At 47.0% G+C, this 16,568-nt stretch overlaps 1 protein-coding gene and 1 long non-coding RNA gene across 3 annotated transcripts; both read left to right on the top strand.

The window, feature by feature from the left end:
• Positions 1-4: 4 nt before the first annotated feature.
• cfap69 (cilia and flagella associated protein 69) lies at positions 5-12,136 on the top strand. Of its 2 annotated transcripts, none has more exons than XM_030347868.1 (23): positions 5-347; positions 818-877; positions 958-1,023; positions 1,296-1,405; positions 1,512-1,588; positions 1,699-1,869; positions 2,493-2,645; positions 3,199-3,376; positions 3,919-4,042; positions 4,683-4,731; positions 4,888-5,009; positions 5,330-5,573; positions 5,979-6,143; positions 6,885-7,006; positions 7,810-7,928; positions 8,177-8,258; positions 8,508-8,700; positions 9,245-9,379; positions 9,468-9,544; positions 10,007-10,204; positions 10,663-10,749; positions 11,202-11,285; positions 11,600-12,136. In XM_030347868.1, exons 1-23 carry the CDS (start codon positions 258-260, stop codon positions 11,741-11,743), a joined length of 2,850 nt encoding a protein of 949 aa, XP_030203728.1. In that variant the 5' UTR covers positions 5-257; the 3' UTR covers positions 11,744-12,136. The 2 variants fall into 2 exon arrangements, with proteins under 2 accessions (XP_030203728.1, XP_030203729.1); XM_030347869.1 differs by having other exon boundaries at positions 6-347; positions 1,699-1,797.
• A 1,179-nt stretch (positions 12,137-13,315) lies between these two features.
• LOC115535602 (uncharacterized) lies at positions 13,316-16,349 on the top strand. Its single transcript, XR_003974527.1, has 3 exons — positions 13,316-13,604; positions 14,170-14,271; positions 15,477-16,349. It is a non-coding gene; the product is annotated as an uncharacterized LOC115535602 (long non-coding RNA).
• The last annotated feature ends 219 nt before the right edge of the window (positions 16,350-16,568 follow it).

Below are 16,568 nucleotides of genomic sequence, written 5' to 3' on the forward strand. Positions count from 1 at the left end.
AAGGATCACCATGGCAACGGCATACGCGTCTGACTCCGGCAAACATAAAAGGGGAGATTTGGACCGCTTCCCGTTAATCCCACTCTTTGATGGTACCCGCTAAAAACAAAGTACCGTAACATGTGTCGGCTCTTCATGCCACAACAGACGAGGTCACCGTGGGCGGATCGGAGGACGGATACACACTAGGTGGCCCCGTGAACCGGCGATGCTGACCCCTGAGATTGACATCACAAAAGGTTATTTGACAGCTGAACATGGATTCAAACAAAGTAATGCACAGGCGAAGACCCGAAGCCCTGTTATTGAGGCCGGTAACATCCACTAAGGACAGGAAGGCATACAGGGTGAGTGAGTTAAGTTTACTCTTAGTTATTACAGGCTGTTTGATCCAGAGTGACACACAGTGGAGTCAGATACAGGTCATTAAAGAGCAAGTAGGGATAAGATGCATTTTGATCAAGGAGGTTTATAAGTAATCAATGGACATTGGCATCAAATATCAAATAAGTTATATATAAATGATATTATAATAATATCTTGATAGCTAAAAGATGATTTAAGCTATATTTGACTGCTGTTGTAATGCCTTTTGAAACCAGAGCTAGAATAGAGAGACCCTTTATTTGTCGTCTTGGGAAAATTGGTTTCCAGCCTAATTAATAAGCATGAAGTAATTTCATCATAATATCACCAAAAAACACGAATATAAACAATCATGTACATACTAACTCTTCCCAAGATCAGCTGGGCATCCTTGTAACCAAAAGGTTATTTTCATAAGCATCTTCACCCATCTTCACCCATCTCTCTGCAGATCCCCACTGTTTGCCTGGAGGTCAACAAAGTCATCAGTCTACTCGAAGGTCCATTGACAGTAAGCGTTTTAGACCCATCTCCTTTTATGTACATCATGTACCATAGTGCTACATTAATCAAGTATTTTCTTTATTAAAGGCTACTTTAAAGGAGAGGCACCTTTTCACACTCAAGAAACTTCTGCAGAGGTCCCAAAACGGCTTTGTATCCTTTTGAGCACTCGTATTATGTTATTATTAGAAAGCTTAATCTCAGTCTACTGTGGTGGTGATAAAAATAAACATCATACGTCATACGAATGTCCATCGGGACCTGATAATGTCAAGTCCCCCAGGTCCCAATTTACAACTTCTATCGTTTATCCGTCAGCATTTTCCCTGTTCAGGAATAAAGTGGGCAACATCATGTCTCACTGGGACCGTTTCGCCAAAACAGCTTTTCATCTTACAGGATCGTCCTTAACCGCACGTTTCCAGATCTTAAAAGAGCTGTCGGCAATCGGCAGGATCCTCAATATATGTGCGGAGAGGGCAAAGGCCCACCCCGAGTATGTCTCTGTGTTGTGTGACGCACTCAAAATCTGTGGGTAAGATCCTCCCTCCAAACAGGGAAACAACACATTTCGACCCAAGCAGAGTACTATACCAGAACGCAAATAACAAACTGAGTATTTCCCCTACTTTTTTCGCCAGACTTCCCTTCCTGAAGGAGAGAGCGTCCGATGAGATCGCCTATGCCTACGATGTCAAAGAATTCCTCTCTGTCATGGGTATACATCAGTTTCCTAAAACGTGTTTTTCAAGAATAAGACATATGGGCCTGTTCGTTAAATACCACAACACGGTTGACTGATAGTGCTGCGGTTGGTCTGTCTCGCAGGGTGTTTGATGAGAGTGCCGAGCGTGGAAGTGAGACACGAGCTGTGTAGCTCTCTCAAGTCCTTCTACAGCCACGTGGCCCCCAGACACCTGCTCGACGGTATGGGGGGCCCCGCCGCGACGCCCGCTGCCTCTCTCAACTCTAGCAGGAGATTCTCTAGACTCTCCTCCAGTGAGACCCTCTCCTCGCTCTGGTGGTGTCGGTGAAGCTACTTTAGCTACTTTCTTTCTTTCTTTCTTTCTTTCTTTCTTTCTTTCTTTCTTTCTTTCTTTCTTTCTCTCTTTCTTTCTTTCTTTCTTTCTTTCTTTCTTTGTTTCTTTCTTCGTTTCTGCGTTGCTTTCTTTCTTTCTCTCTTTCTTTCCTTGTCTCTTTTTTCCTTGTTCGCTCGTTTGTTTCTTAATTTCTTTATTTAACACTTTCTTTCTATTCTTGTCTTTTACCTTATTTCCTTGTTTATTTGTGTCTTTTATACTTTCTTTCTTTCTCGCAACGAGACCATCTCGCTGTTGTGGTGATGCTGAGGTTTTCTGTTTTTCTTTACTTTCCTTATCTTTCTTTCTTTCTTGCGGTTTTGTTTCCTTCTCCTTTATTTTTTGTGTCTTTATCTCCTTATATCATTATTATTACATTTACCATTCCTTCCATCACTCAAGGCCCATCGTATATCGCATCCCATCGTAGTTATCTTCTACGTCCTCAGTGTGAGTCATAGTGGATGCTGTCCCATCCCGAGCCCCCTCAGCGGGCTGACTCCAGCCTTCCCCTGGTGACCCGGTGTCCTCTCTGCCCCGCAGGGTTCCATCCCTCCAACCCAGGGTACCGGCTGCAGGTGCTGGAGCAGAGCTGCGTCGCCGAGACGATGGTCCTCTCCATGGCAACCCTGGAGGACCAGCCCGCCGTCAGACTGCTGGTCCTGCACACCCTGCAGATGATGACCAGCACCTCAGGTGAACACACACACACACGCGCGCGCACACACGCGCAAGAATACACACACACATACACACACGCACACACACACACGCAAGAATACACACACACACACAAGCATACACATACACACATGGACACAAGCAAACAAGCAACACACTCAAAAATCACACACCCCCAGGCATACACACAAACTCAATCATATTTTCCAGTGCCTCTAGCAAATGACTGCTCATGTGTTTATCCATCAATCACAAACACACTCACAAACTCTCCACACACACACTCACTCGAACACACACACACACACATACACATTCAAAACACACGCCCATCAGTAGAAACAAATTGCCTCTTTCGTTAAATAAGGCGAACCTCGACCCTTGAGGACGGACAAAGCATCTCATTACCCGGTGGGCCACAATCAGGGGGCCCACTCCGTCACAACCGTCCCGGCGTTGAGTGTCCTTGTCCCATAAAGTCCCAATGTCAACGGGTCAGCGTGTCACCGCTAATCAGGGTCTGACCGTGTGTCGCGTGGCGTCCCCCCCCCCCCCCCCCCCCGACCAGACGCCAACTGCGCCCAGATCCTGAGGGCCCGCGGGGCCGAGACGGTGTGCCTCACCATGAACCAGGCCGACCCGTCGGGCCAGGCGCTGTTCCGCTCCTCCGAGGTCCTGTGGAACCTTCTGGAGCGCGGCTGCAGGGAGGCCGTGACACGGCAGCTCAGCACCATGCAGTGTATCCTGTAGGGGCTCAGTGTGTGTGTGTGTGTGTGTGTGTGTGTGTGTGTGTGTGTGTGTGTGTGTGTGTGTGTGTGTGTGTGTGTGTGTGTGTGTGTGTGTGTGTGTGTGTGTGTGTGTGTGTGTGTGTGTGTGCACTGTTGAAACACACGTTACTGATGAAGTATTCTGAATAGTAGATGCATATAAATATACATAAATGTGTAATCATGATGTGGACGATGTTGACGATTATTAATTTAACTCTATAGATGTATAGCAACGATAAGAATATTTACATATATGTTCGTAAACACTTTCATTTTTATTGATTGATAGATTTTTTTATGGATTTCTTATCAATGTTATGTTTATTTTTAGGCGATTTTTTCAAGGATTATCCAGATATTATCCTATTAAACTCTCGAGTTCAAATCTTACTCTTTTTGTTGGACCAACGATCCACTCTGAGGCCCGACAACAAGAGCGCAATCTGAACTCTAAAATGATGTCCGGAGCCACGACCCACCCTGAGGCTCTACCTCCCTCCCTGTGCTGCCCCCTGCAGGGCCCTGAAGGAGGCCTTCCTCCATCAGCTGCTGCGCGGCTCCAGGCAGTACGACCTGCAGCTCCGCAACGACCTGCTGGTCATCACCACCCTCATCGCCCAGATCCCCAAGTCCCCCCTCATAGTATGCAGGGGGTCTCTACTCTCGTGTGACACCTGAACACCGGTTTATCTCTTAAAGGCGCAGTGTGTACGGTCTCCCGCCAGTTAGTTGGCGGGAGATTTTCAGAATAAGAGTTCAGTCCAATCTCACTGGCTGTGCAACTGTTTGACCCTAATTAGTGTAGCTTGGCTGGCTTGGAGGGGTTTTGGAAGGGTCGATGGTACGATTATTTTAAGCAAAGAAGGGGGCTAGGGCTTGCCAGCATTTTTCATTTTTGGAATTCATCAAATATAGGATTTATTTTATTGATGCATTTATTAAAATCCCCTTGCATCACCATTCACTACATATATGTCAAGGTTATTTTAAGCTACGAGCTAGTTTAAATGTTACACATTGCGACTTTAATATATTAAATAATATCTTAACGAATGAATGGGTCTCAAATGAACACCTGCCAGACACAAAGTTTGGATCGATTTGTCCATTTGGCGGGTCAGGAAAGGTTAGTTATTAAAACAATGGCCTGGCCAGTAGATCTTTCCACTCTGAGAGGTAAAAAGTTAATATTCTAAGAGTGAATTTTGGACCAAAACATCTCTTACCTTGTATGTTATTTGCTTTTTGTATTTGTAACTGATTGTCTGTGTTTGATTTACAGGAAAGTTTGTTTGCGAAGCAGCTCGTCGTTTTCGTCACATTCCCTGAACGTGAGAACATCCTCTTCTGTTTTATCATTGAAATGACTAATCATTCATAATTATTCAAGGTGGATTATCGACTATAATAAAGCAATGGGTTGCAATAATTAAACTCCTTGTGTGTATGCTGACCTGTGATGGCTGTATTCATTCACTTATTTTCAGTAAAAAGTCACAACCCTTTGGTCCGCAACCTGAAGCTGACCTACAACAGCGAGGACTTTGAGATGAAGACTCTGCTGCTCAACTGGCTGGTCTGCATGTCCAAGGACCTCTCGGCCCTGCAGGTCAGTGGGGGGGTCCCCCGGTCCCGCCGGTCACATGACCCACGCCCCCATGGGACTCGTCCTGAATATCTGATGCATAGAGCGAGTCAAGCAGCGACTTGAAGAGACTGTACCTTTTATCAGTAGTTTTGGTGTCTGTTTGTTAAATTAAACATGATTATTTAAATTCTTCACCAATGATTTTACTTTTATGCAGGTTTTTTTCCAGTTAACTATTTATCCATGTTTCGGCAAACCTCCGTTTGCACCTTTTCAAAACGATTGATTAAGTTATCCTAATTAACTTTATTATTCATTACCTTGTTGTTCCTGCATGGTAGCTCTTCCGTGAAGGCCGGGTCATGCTCGCCCTGCTCACGCTGGCCAAGGCTCCGCGTAACCACGGCAACGGCCAGTCGCCCCGGGGTGGCGCCGGGCGCCACTGGTCCTCCGGGCAGCAGGAGGCGCTGCAGCTGCAGGCCCTGGCCACGCTGGCCCTGGTGGGCCCCCTGCTGGTGGAGGACTACACCAGCTGCCAGGGGAACACCTGCCTGCTGCTGCTGCTGGAGTGGTGCGCCGGTCAAGGTTAGCCACGCCGCGGGCCTCTGGTACAGGCCCCCTCACCCCCCCCCCCCCCACACATACACACACACACACAGACCCCCCCCCCCCCCCCGCTCACCCCTAACCTACATCCTTGATAACATGCAACAGCATCCACCGTATATGTGTTGGTTAAAAGGGTAATTAAAATGACGAATTATATTGTATATTTTCTTTCACACTTGGTAAGCCTGTAGAAGCAATGTGCTTGACTGAAAAAAAATGTCTCTTGAGTTAGTTTGACCTTTTACTCGTCAAAAGGGATAGTAATAGTACATATTAACATATTTGAGTACTGTGCTAAATAAATGTTTAGGCGTTCATACGCCTGTTGTCATATCCAGAGTATGACGAGTTACCAGTAGTGTGTTTGAACGTCCGCCGCAGACACCTACTTCGGCCAGGGCCACAGCTTCCACGGCGCCGGGGGGCGGGGCTCTAAGAAGGCCCAGATGCGGTACTGCGTGCGGGCGCTGCGCTCCATGACGGCCCTGGAGGACGAGCTCCTCAGCCAGGACCTCTGCGACCAGGGCGCCATCGGACAGCTGCTAGGTAACCTCGGACGGGCCTGGAGGCCGACAGGCTGAGAGGCTGAGGGGCAGACAGGCTGGGAGGCAGACAGGCTGAGAGGGCAGACAGTCTGAGAGGCTGGGAGGCCGACAGGCTGGGAGGCAGACAGGCTGAGGGGCAGACAGGCTGAGAGGCTGAGGGGCAGACAGGCTGAGAGGCAGACAGGCTGAGAGGCTGAGAGGCAGACAGGCAGACGGGTTGGGAGGCAGACGGGTTGAGGCAGGTAGGGGGATCGGGGTGGTAGGCGGACAGACGGGTAGGAATGCAGACAGACAGACGGACAGACAGACAGACAGACCCAAGGGCAGGAAGATAGACAGAAAGAGGGACAGACAGGTAGAGATGCAGACGGACAGGGAGGCAGGTTCGGAGGTGGATAGGTGAGATGGACAGGCAGGCAGTAAGACAGATATACAGGTACAGACAGACAGACAGAGAGGAAGGAAGGTTGACAGGTACAAAGACAGACATACAGGTCGAGACAGACAGGTAGAAAGAATGACAGACAGACAGACAGACAGACAGACAGACAGACAGACAGACAGACCATAAGACAGGTAGGAAGGCAGACAGGTACACAGACAGACAGGTAGGAAGGTAGACGGACCGACAGGGAGAGAGACAGTCAGACAAACAGGCAGACAAGCAGTGTTCCCCTCATTAATTACACACATTATGATTCGACCAATCACCACGTGTCCCTCCACTAACCCCGCCCCCCAGGGGTCCTCATGCAGATGGAGGACGGGACCCCCGAGGAGGACCAGGACCCCATCGGCCTGGAGATCAAGTCGGACATCCAGCTGGTGCTGTCCGCCCTGTGTGAGACCGACCTGCACAGGAAGGTAGGGCCCCGGGCCCCGTCCTCTAGGGGGCCCCCTGTCAGCTGGGACCAGCCATTACCGAGCCTTCTCACGTGGCCCCAGTGACATCACACGTGGGAGTGTCCGCCCGGATGAATGTATGATTGATAGATTGCTCAGCCAATCAGTCTGCGCGGTGGACCAGGCCAACTGGTGGACTGACCCATTGTGCATCTGGGTGCAGGGGCCCACGTGTGATGATGTTACACTATAGGGGGGGTTTTGATGGATAGACTTTGAGATGGCTTGTAATGGCAGACCGACGTCACCCCTGCTGCCGGTGAAATTAGGTCCTTTAACGCACGACCCAAAACAAACCACCGATGGAGTTGAAACATTTGCGAATGTCTCTGTGGAAAAATACAGCTCTGCTCCTGAAATGTCGGTTTGTTCATCCTTTTTAAACACCTCTCAACAGCTGTTCATTTTTCATTTAAAGTTAGAAGGCCCTCCACTAAAACGATGGTTGATTTATCATTTTAACAAAGCTGTGCTACACAGCAGCTGTCGGTGGGTTTGTAATTTGTGATTTCACTCTGCTTCTGCGTCCAAATGAACCACCTCATCACTCAAACCCTGGTAATGTTTCCCTTTAATGAAACCGCTCGACCCTCGGGTCGGCTTATCAGTTTAACCGACGGCTCCGCTCTCAGAGCTGAAGTGGAGCATTCGTCATTAAAACGGATACCTCTGTTGTTGACACGTTGAGCGCCTTGAGGAAGCAGACTCCCATCTGTCCTCCCGGGAGGCTCTGTAGTGATGGCACGTGTCCCGTGTTGCCGTAGGAACTGTTTGGAGCCGAGGGAGTGGAAATGGCCGTGCACTTCCTGAAGATGAGCCCGGAGAAGTTCCACAGCGGCCTGGGACACAACCGCCTCATCCTCTCCACGGTGGACTGCGTCTGGTGAGTCCACACACCTTCTCCCCTGACCTCCTGGTGGTTCCCATCTGTGGATCGCAGCTAACTCGATGGATTTGTTGAGATATTTGAGCTGGGAGTTGTCAATGTGTGATACTGAAGAGTGATTCTCCTTCTTGTCAGTTCTTGTCAGTTCTGGGAATTTATTGTCGGTTATTTGTGAATAATCTGGTCAGCACTTTGAGCGCTTAGGCGCTACAAGTGACAGTAACTACGCTTGTCCCTGACGCCAGGTCCTGCATCGTGGGATGCTACACCACAGAGGACTACTTCCTGGCCAGAGAGGGGGTTTTCCTCCTGCTAGATCTGCTCAGCGTAAGGAAAAGAAAACCAAACGTCCCCAAAAATTCCCAATTCAATTAATTCTTTGCCCTGTATCCTTTTTAAAAACGTGGAAATCATTTACAATTTCTTTGTTGAAAGTTAAAAAAAAATCGATGTTTTAAACATGATTAAAATGTCATAAACATCAAATGTTTCATTACAATTGTAACCCTCCTGGAACGTCCCTTTGATTGAACCCATGAGGTCTCACTCCCGTGGTGTGGTCCGTCTGCCCCCCAGTGGAGCCCGCGCTGCATGCGGGGCGTGGTCTTGGCCACGCTGCTGGACCTGTGTGACAACCCCAAGACCCTGTCCCACGTCATGACCTGGACGGGCTCCGGGGGCCGGACCGCCCCCGCCCTGCTGCTCCTCCTCTGGAGGGAGGAGGAGGCGGAGCTGGGGGTGGGCCGGGACCAGCATGGACGCATATCAGGTCAGGCCCCCGCCCCCGCCCCCGCCCCTCAACTACACTCCAGCCCCGGCTGGGAGGGTCTGGGTTCAAACCTCAATGCCTGAAGCCTTTCTGTCTCACATTCCTGTGATGTGAATATTGATCGTTGAGAATGTTAAGCCCTTAAAAGGGCAAAGGGAAACTTTGCCCTTTTAAGGGAAAAACTCTAAATAACGGATTGCGCTCAAAAGAGTAAAGACGGAAGTTTAGCTGACCACACTTTCGCCCACTGTGGATTTAGAGGAATTCCCCTTGAAAAGGGACATTTTGTTCACATCCTTACAAAACGATTATAAATACTTTTGAAGTGTTTGTACTTTTTGCAGCTTCAGATACAACCAGGGCGTCTTTGCTCTAGGATACCTACAGGGCTGTGTTGATTGAACCCAGTACCTTTGGGCTGGGATTCAAACCCCCCCCCCCCCCACTACACAATCCTACACTTTTAGCACCGCAACGAGAAGCCCTTCCACTCTTGTCACTGAGGCCCCCCCCTCCCGTTTCCCTCCGTCCTTGGGGGCCGCAGACCCCACCAGGCCCCTCCTCAGCTGCTACCAGGCCGTGTCCGACACCTCCTTCAGCGCCGGCCAGCCCAGCCCGGCCGTGCTGGACCTCTCGGAGAACCTCCGGGCCAAGGTGTTCTCCATCTTCTGCAAGCTGGGTAACGGAACCGCAGAACCCGGTGGTAAAGCAGCAGTGCTTTTAAATGACGAAAAGTGTGTGATGGTACCCTTCGTGTGTTCTGCCAGGCTTCCACGACCTCCATGGACTGTCCACCACGGACCACGTGACCCTCAGCATCGTCAAGAGATACCTGGACTTCAAGGTGGGGGGAGGGGGGCCCGTTTAGGGGGGAGTCTATATGTACACTCCCTTGGATCTGTGGGTCCTAGTTTATGGTCCCTCACAGGGGTGTCATATCCGTGTCATTAAGAGAGAGCAGGTAGGGGTAAAGGGGGGAATCCTGCTCAAGGACGACCACAGGTAGACTGAGGAACGGTTCTGGGTCAACTGAACCCAGAACCAGTGCTTTCAGGCTTGGAGTCGACACCAACACTGTGTGTATATCATGTGTGTGTGTGTTTATAGTGAACACTATTAGAGGTGAAGGGTTGTTGTGACGTTAGTATGAGAAGCACAACCTGTAGGATCTTGTAGTCTGAAGTCCTGGATTCCGTTCCGGTCTAGACCATCGTGAACCACGATGTAGATCTTCATGTTTTTTTGAAAAAGCCATCGCCTCCTGTGCTGGGCTCCCGTACTAAAAAAAAACAAAATGGCGGTGCAGGTGGGCGAGGTGTGGGGCGAGGTGATCCAGGAGCTGGCGCTGGAAGGCGTGCGCCCCGTGCGGCCGGACGCCGCCGCCCTGGAGGCCATGCGGAGGATCGCAGAGGACACGGCGAGCCGGGTGGCCGAGGAGCAGAGCGCCATCCTGGAGCGCCAGGAGAAGGACGAGCTCACCCAGGAGGAGATGGTCTACAACGAGGTTAGGAACACCGAAGGGAAGGGTTGGTTGTAGGAACGTTTTGTTCGTCATTAGGGGATAACAGGATTCACATTACTATGTAAATAACTCTCAATTAATGTTAATTGATACAATGTAAAATAGTAATTTAGATTACTATTTTTACTGTATTTGGATTCGTTGAACTTAACCGCCTGTTGAAAAGATATTTTAAGTCTAGGCCAGGCTTTAAACCATATAGACAGGGACAGCCATTCACAGCTGTTTCTATGTCCCGTTCAGCCTTTAGGGGGTGCCGTACCCCCTTTGATTTTAGGGTTCAATAACTCTTTAATCATCAACTAAGGCCTTGTATCGATCTAAACCCAAATGATTTTTGGGTGAGGTTTTTGGCCGAGGTCTGAAACGAAATGTCAGACAGTTTAAACTATTAGCTTTAGTTTTCGCCCAACGTCCCGACCGTTCTTCCTCTCTCACAGATCAAGTCCCGTCAGAGGCAGCAGGAGCTCAACACCGAGGCCTGGGACCAGTACGTCTCCAGGACCTCAGACTACAAGGTCCTACAGGTTGGTACCTCAAACCAACATCACTACAACCCTTCAGCTCTGGTGTACATTACACTACACACGCATAAACACAAACACACACACACACACGTACATCAACACAAACACACACATAAACACACGTACCTCAACACAAACACACACATAAACACGTAAAAACACACACATAAACACATGAACATACACACACATAAGCTTAGACACACATATAAATACACAAAAAAAAAAATACACACAAACACACACACTTGCACACACATATACACACGTACACACATAAACTCACACGCACATACACACACACACACACACACACACACACACACACACACACACACACACACACACACACACACACACATGCACACCTAAACAAACACGTCACACACACACCACACACATAAACATAGCCACAAACAATGCCTCCAATCAATGCTGAGCCTCTTCCCCAGGAGTTCAGATCTCAGAGGGAGAAAACAATGGACCTGTCCCGGTCCAAGTCCAAACCGGACAGCGGCGTCCGCCACCCGTCAGAGGTCTGTGGTCTGGTTATCACATCGTGATGAGGATCCATTGTCTTTCAAACTGGCCTTAGATGGCTGATATCGCTTCAATAACATACTGATACCTTTTTGAAATGGTCAAAAAAAGAAAATAATTAATTATTTTTCCTATAGTTTCAGTTTCCTATATTCGTTAAATCTGTTCACCAAAGACGGAATCGAAGCAAAAAAAAACTTGACGGCGGTAGAGACTTTGCCAATGTGATATGAAAGACCAATAAATGGATAATACTATGTACTGCAGACATTGGGGTATAAACAGTGTAGGCGCTGATGTTGTGTTCCAGAACTTCGTGGGCCGCGTGTTGAACCTGGATAGCGCTGGGGAGCTGACACTGGAGAGAGTGCCCCTCCGTGGGGTCGCTCAGCAGGCGGGGGGGCCCCCTGGTGGCCGAGAACCAGAGTACTTCAGCACCGTGTCGGTCACATAACCCTCCTGCTCCCCGCTCTCGATTCTTCCACTTGAGTCACTATTCAAAAGCCAAACGTCCAGAGTTTAGTGTGAGGATTCACTGTTGACTTAATAAAGCAGTAGAGGACGTTAATAAGGCAGTTTAATCGTCTTATTTTGTTAGCGGAATAACCCTGTGTCAGACGTTATTTGTATGGTTCGATGTTTCAAGGCTTCCTGTGTGTAGTGAGAGATTGGCGAACTCTAGAAAAAGGGCAGATTATCTTTTTCATCAGTAGGAACCTACGACCTGATTGCCTCAAGAGGGTGGAAGGGGATTACGCTTGAAAGTCTTTTATTGCCCACTTGTGTGACAAGAGTGTACGAATCAGCTTCAAATAAACATCTCAGCCTCGATGACGGACGGACTAAAGCAGTGTGTCTAAGTGGCTTTTATTTATTTTTATCCCAAACATTAAAAACACCAAAAACACATTTAACATTGAAAATGTTTTTTGTTTTACGATGATTTTATCCTTGAAAGGTGAACGTATAAATCTCTACTCTGGGGACCAGATCCATTGAGGGGGTCACACAGAGAGAGGGATGAGGTCACTCGATTTGCACATTCAGCAAACTGCGGTGTATCCCCACCACCCCCCTTCCCCTTGTCTGGTCTACCCCTCCCCCGTCCATGTGGATGAAGGGACTGCATGGTACATCAGGACGGCGTCTGTCTGAGGCTTCACACTACAATAAACCCCAGTCTGGCTCCAAAAGACTGAGTGTGAATAATAGATGGGAGAATGCAGCTGTCATCGTACTTAATTATAAGATGAGGTACAGTTAATTAATATATTTTAATTACCTCACGATCAATTCCTCTATGCAATGTTCATACAATGCACAGTTATTCCCATTTTGTACTGCCTGTGTGAAATGTTTGTTAGCAAATATTACAATTTATATACAGAAATATAAATACCGCTAAATATTTCAAGGAAAATGTATTAGAGAAAATATATCTGAACAAGGAACACCCTTGACCCAAAAAGCAGGTGTCACAGAATGAGGAACATAAACCATTCAACTTAATAGAAAGCCAAATGGCTGATTCTCTGTTGGTGTGATCTTCTCAAGGACAAAAGGTGTGTTTTGTAAGGAGGATGGTGAGTTGTTGGTTGGATGAATAAAAAGGTATTCCTCCATTCCCTGTTTTGAGGTTACATAAGGCTCTGCAGCAACACATTAACACACATGTTTGTTCAAGCGCACACAACATGCAGCACTGAGACACGCAACCCTCTCTCTTCACTTCCTCTCTTTATCTCACTCTCTTCTCACGTCATGGCTCTTTTGTAACCTATTTTTTCTATCGCTCTCTCTTCTTTCTTCCTCTATCTCTATCTTTTCTCTTTCTCTTCTCTCTATTTCTTCTTTGTCTGCTTTCTCCATCTCTCTCTCTTTCTCTCTCCTCTCTTTCTCTCTCTCTCCTCCCTCTCTCTCTCTCTCTCTCTCTCTCTCTCACTCTCACTCTCACTCTCACACTCTCTCTCTCTCTCTCTCCTCCCATTCGTCGACCAATCCGTGGGACCAAATCCCTTTTGACAGGGCCAGAGCTTCCGAGCCACTGTTGCGTATGAGTGTGTGTGTATGTGCATGCACGCCCCTGTGAAGGCACAGACGAGAGGTCTGTCTGGGACCAGGGTGGTGAGCCAGCCCATTCAGACGGGCGGATAGGGTCGGGGGCACACGTTGAACAGGGGCAGAGAGACAAAGAGAGAGACACACACACACACATCCATACAAAGGGGGTCTCCACAGTCTATGAAGCCGGCTGGGAGCCACTGTTTGTTGGGGCTACGCCTGTCCGTAGAGTCGCCCTGCACAGATTGATGAAGGTGAGGATGGATTTGGATTCGATTGGTCTATCACTTCTCTCCACTTCTGGCAGAGTTCTGGTTTGTGGTCGGGGAGATGGAGCTCTACTTGTTCAGATGGATTTGCATGGGAAATAATTTGTCAAACCGAGAAAATCAAGGAAAGAAGTTGAATCGGGGAAATAAATCTCAAAGTTGCATGATGTTTGTGGATTATATATCAAATGTGTTTTTTATTTATATTTGTGCACTGCTAAGAAACATTTTTTCCCAGAAACTTTGTATTTAACATCATCAAATTTATTTTTTATCCATATTTGTGCAATGGTAAGAAACTCTTTTCCCAGAAACTTTGTATTTACCAACTATGTTTTAGTATCGAGATTTTGATAAGAATGCTTATATTTGTCACTAGCTTATGTGTAAATAGCCATGTGGTAATTAAAAAAAAAAATAGTGTTTTTTCATCGGAATATCTCCCTCACCATAATTTTCGTAGAAGTCTTGTTCCTCCATTGTGTGAAGCCTTGTGAGACCATAAGCTGAAGTCCCAGGCGTGTGAAGTCCCTTTCGTCTCCTCCTCCAGCAGTGAGAGGACGTGGCCTGCTGACCCCCGAGAGACCCATCCTTGGCAGGCATGATAATCAGGCTGAGCAGGCTGACCCCGGGGTACTCCCGCCTGCTCCAGGTACCGTCCGTCCGCCTTCAGCTCATCTCAAACTGAACGGAAAAAGTTAAAAAATTGAGGAGAAATATGTAAATAAACACTGAATGGGAGGAACGGTACAGTAGCCAGGGGGACTCCCTAACCTAAGGTTGCTGGTTTAAATAAATAAATGCTATGTTTTGAATAGGGACAGTGCACATTAATGAACATTGATGTTTAAACATCTTTGTAAACATGCCGGGTTATAGCAGAGCTGTTAATTTGCATCCGTAGTCCCTAATAAACTAAATATATATATATACAAACAGAAGAGAAAGCAAATAAATAGATAAAATACAAATAGAAGAGACAGTAAACAAATAGATAAAGTACAAAGAAGAGGAGACAACACACACAGCACAATACATTACACAATCATAAAGATGCCCGATGCAGACAGGATAAAACAATGCATTATGTCCTCGGGGTTCGATCCCCAAAGTTTACCCGGAGGGGTCGTAGAGCAAGCAAGACGTCTTAGCCCCGTCTGATCCTAAACGAAACGTATCAAACAATTCACTTCAAATATCCTTTTGTAGAAGCGCCTGCAATGTCTGCTAAGGAAAAGGAAATCATATTTAATTGTGTAATGTTTGGGTTTTGGATAGTTTTAATAACAGCCATCCATTTAATAAAGAGACATTCACAAAGTAATAGTTGTCTGACTTTGACATGGTTGTTGTTGTTGTTGTTGTTGTTGTTGGATTAAGTGGGTCAGGAAATGACGCAATTCTTTGCTTCATAACGGAGTCAGGCTCTGGAAACTGATGGGAATTAATTTTTCATAGACAGCAACTGCATCGTGGGCTACATAGAGAGATGACGTTATGTAACATCAAGAAGGCTTCAGGGTACTGCTCCTTGTTATAAAGGATGTAAACAGCATTACCTCCTTATTAGTTTGCAAATGTTGCCTATTCTGAGAATGCATCAAACTAAAACAATGTTGATATCGCTTTCTCCATTTAAGTCCAACTAACACTAATTTATTAGTGAATCCTTATTTCGGGCTGTTGACTGTCTTGGTTTATGTGTGCACCTTGACCGGAACAAATTCCCGTATGACTCGTCGTTTGGGCAATATTTCAGATTCTGATTCAAGCGATCCATATTCTGACTCATCCTATCTCTCCTCCTCCGCTGTCTTCCATCTCTCCGTCTCTCCGTCCCTCCGTCTCCTCTTCCAGAGGCAGGTCTCCGGGGAGGTCCAGGTGCAGCATCAGACCAGCTTCGTCAACCCCATTGCCATGACGATGGCCGCCCTGGGCCTGGGGGTGTCTCTGTACAGTACCAAGCGGCTGGCCGAGAGAGTCCAACTGAAACAGACGGCGAACTGACGCCGCACCTAAATGTAGACACGCACCTAAGTGTCGAAGTCACGATGGATTAGGCTGCTTTCACTAAACTAATTGTAGGGCCCCTGTCACTTAGCTGCTAAGTGCCATGTTGTTTTTGTATGAAGTTTGTTGTTTTGTGAGTCTTGAAGAAGGTTTGAAAGGTTTGTGTGGAAGATGAATATAGTTCTGTAGAGAACTGGTTGGAGAAGTAAAGGTTTGTCCCTTGTACTGTGATGTGAACAAAGATTAAGAAAGTGTGGAAATTCGAAAAATACATGGTCACCATCATACTATATGAAGCAGATTTCTTAGGGAATAGTTCAGTAATAAGGATATAGAGAATATTTTGTCACCACCTTCTGTAAAGAAGTGTCACATTAATAAATCTGATGGACCACACAGAAAGTTCTTGAAAGTGAATATCTTCTGTCCTGCTAACTAAATATTTCCCCGTATATCTTTGTGATTCATTATGTTTCCATCTATTTCTGTTTGTGTCAGCTAACCTCAAAGATGTCCCTTAAACTGATTTTAATCTCTGGACCTAATCTAGTCTGCTAGTCTGACTCTGTTGTATGTAACATTTGTAAACTTCTTCAATCCCTTCGATATTAAATATCATCCGGTTAATCAAATTAGTTATGACGCAAACACTTCTATTACTTATTTGTAATTCATTTCCATGAATGGCTTGAAATTAAACAAAACCATTGAAAAACAAAATGTGCTGTTTCCCTTAACTGACCTCGCACCCAGTGAACGTGACCGTGACGCTAATAGGTGAACGGATGGATTGGCTGATAAACATGAAAGGTGGGATTCAGAGCGTCGTCCATGTGGAAGCGGCCGTGAGGACACACACATTGTCCCGTTGCCGGCTCACTGCACACACTGTACAGAGGAATCCATGTGAATGGGACGGGGGCGAGGGGAGATGAACTT

The sequence above is a fragment of the Gadus morhua genome, chromosome 22 (assembly GCF_902167405.1).
Source record: "Gadus morhua chromosome 22, gadMor3.0, whole genome shotgun sequence".
In the NCBI taxonomy this organism is placed as follows: Eukaryota; Metazoa; Chordata; class Actinopteri; order Gadiformes; family Gadidae; genus Gadus; species Gadus morhua.

What these genes read in the sequence shown, in the direction of transcription:
- cfap69 (XM_030347868.1), top strand. Translation starts at nt 258, where the DNA reads ATGGATTCAAACAAAGTAATGCACAGGCGAAGACCCGAAGCCCTGTTA. An exon ending in AGACCGACCTGCACAGGAAG is followed by an intron (nt 7,007 to 7,809) that starts GTAGGGCCCCGG and finishes GTGTTGCCGTAG; the next exon opens with GAACTGTTTGGAGCCGAGGG. An exon ending in TCCTGCTAGATCTGCTCAGC is followed by an intron (nt 8,259 to 8,507) that starts GTAAGGAAAAGA and finishes TCTGCCCCCCAG; the next exon opens with TGGAGCCCGCGCTGCATGCG.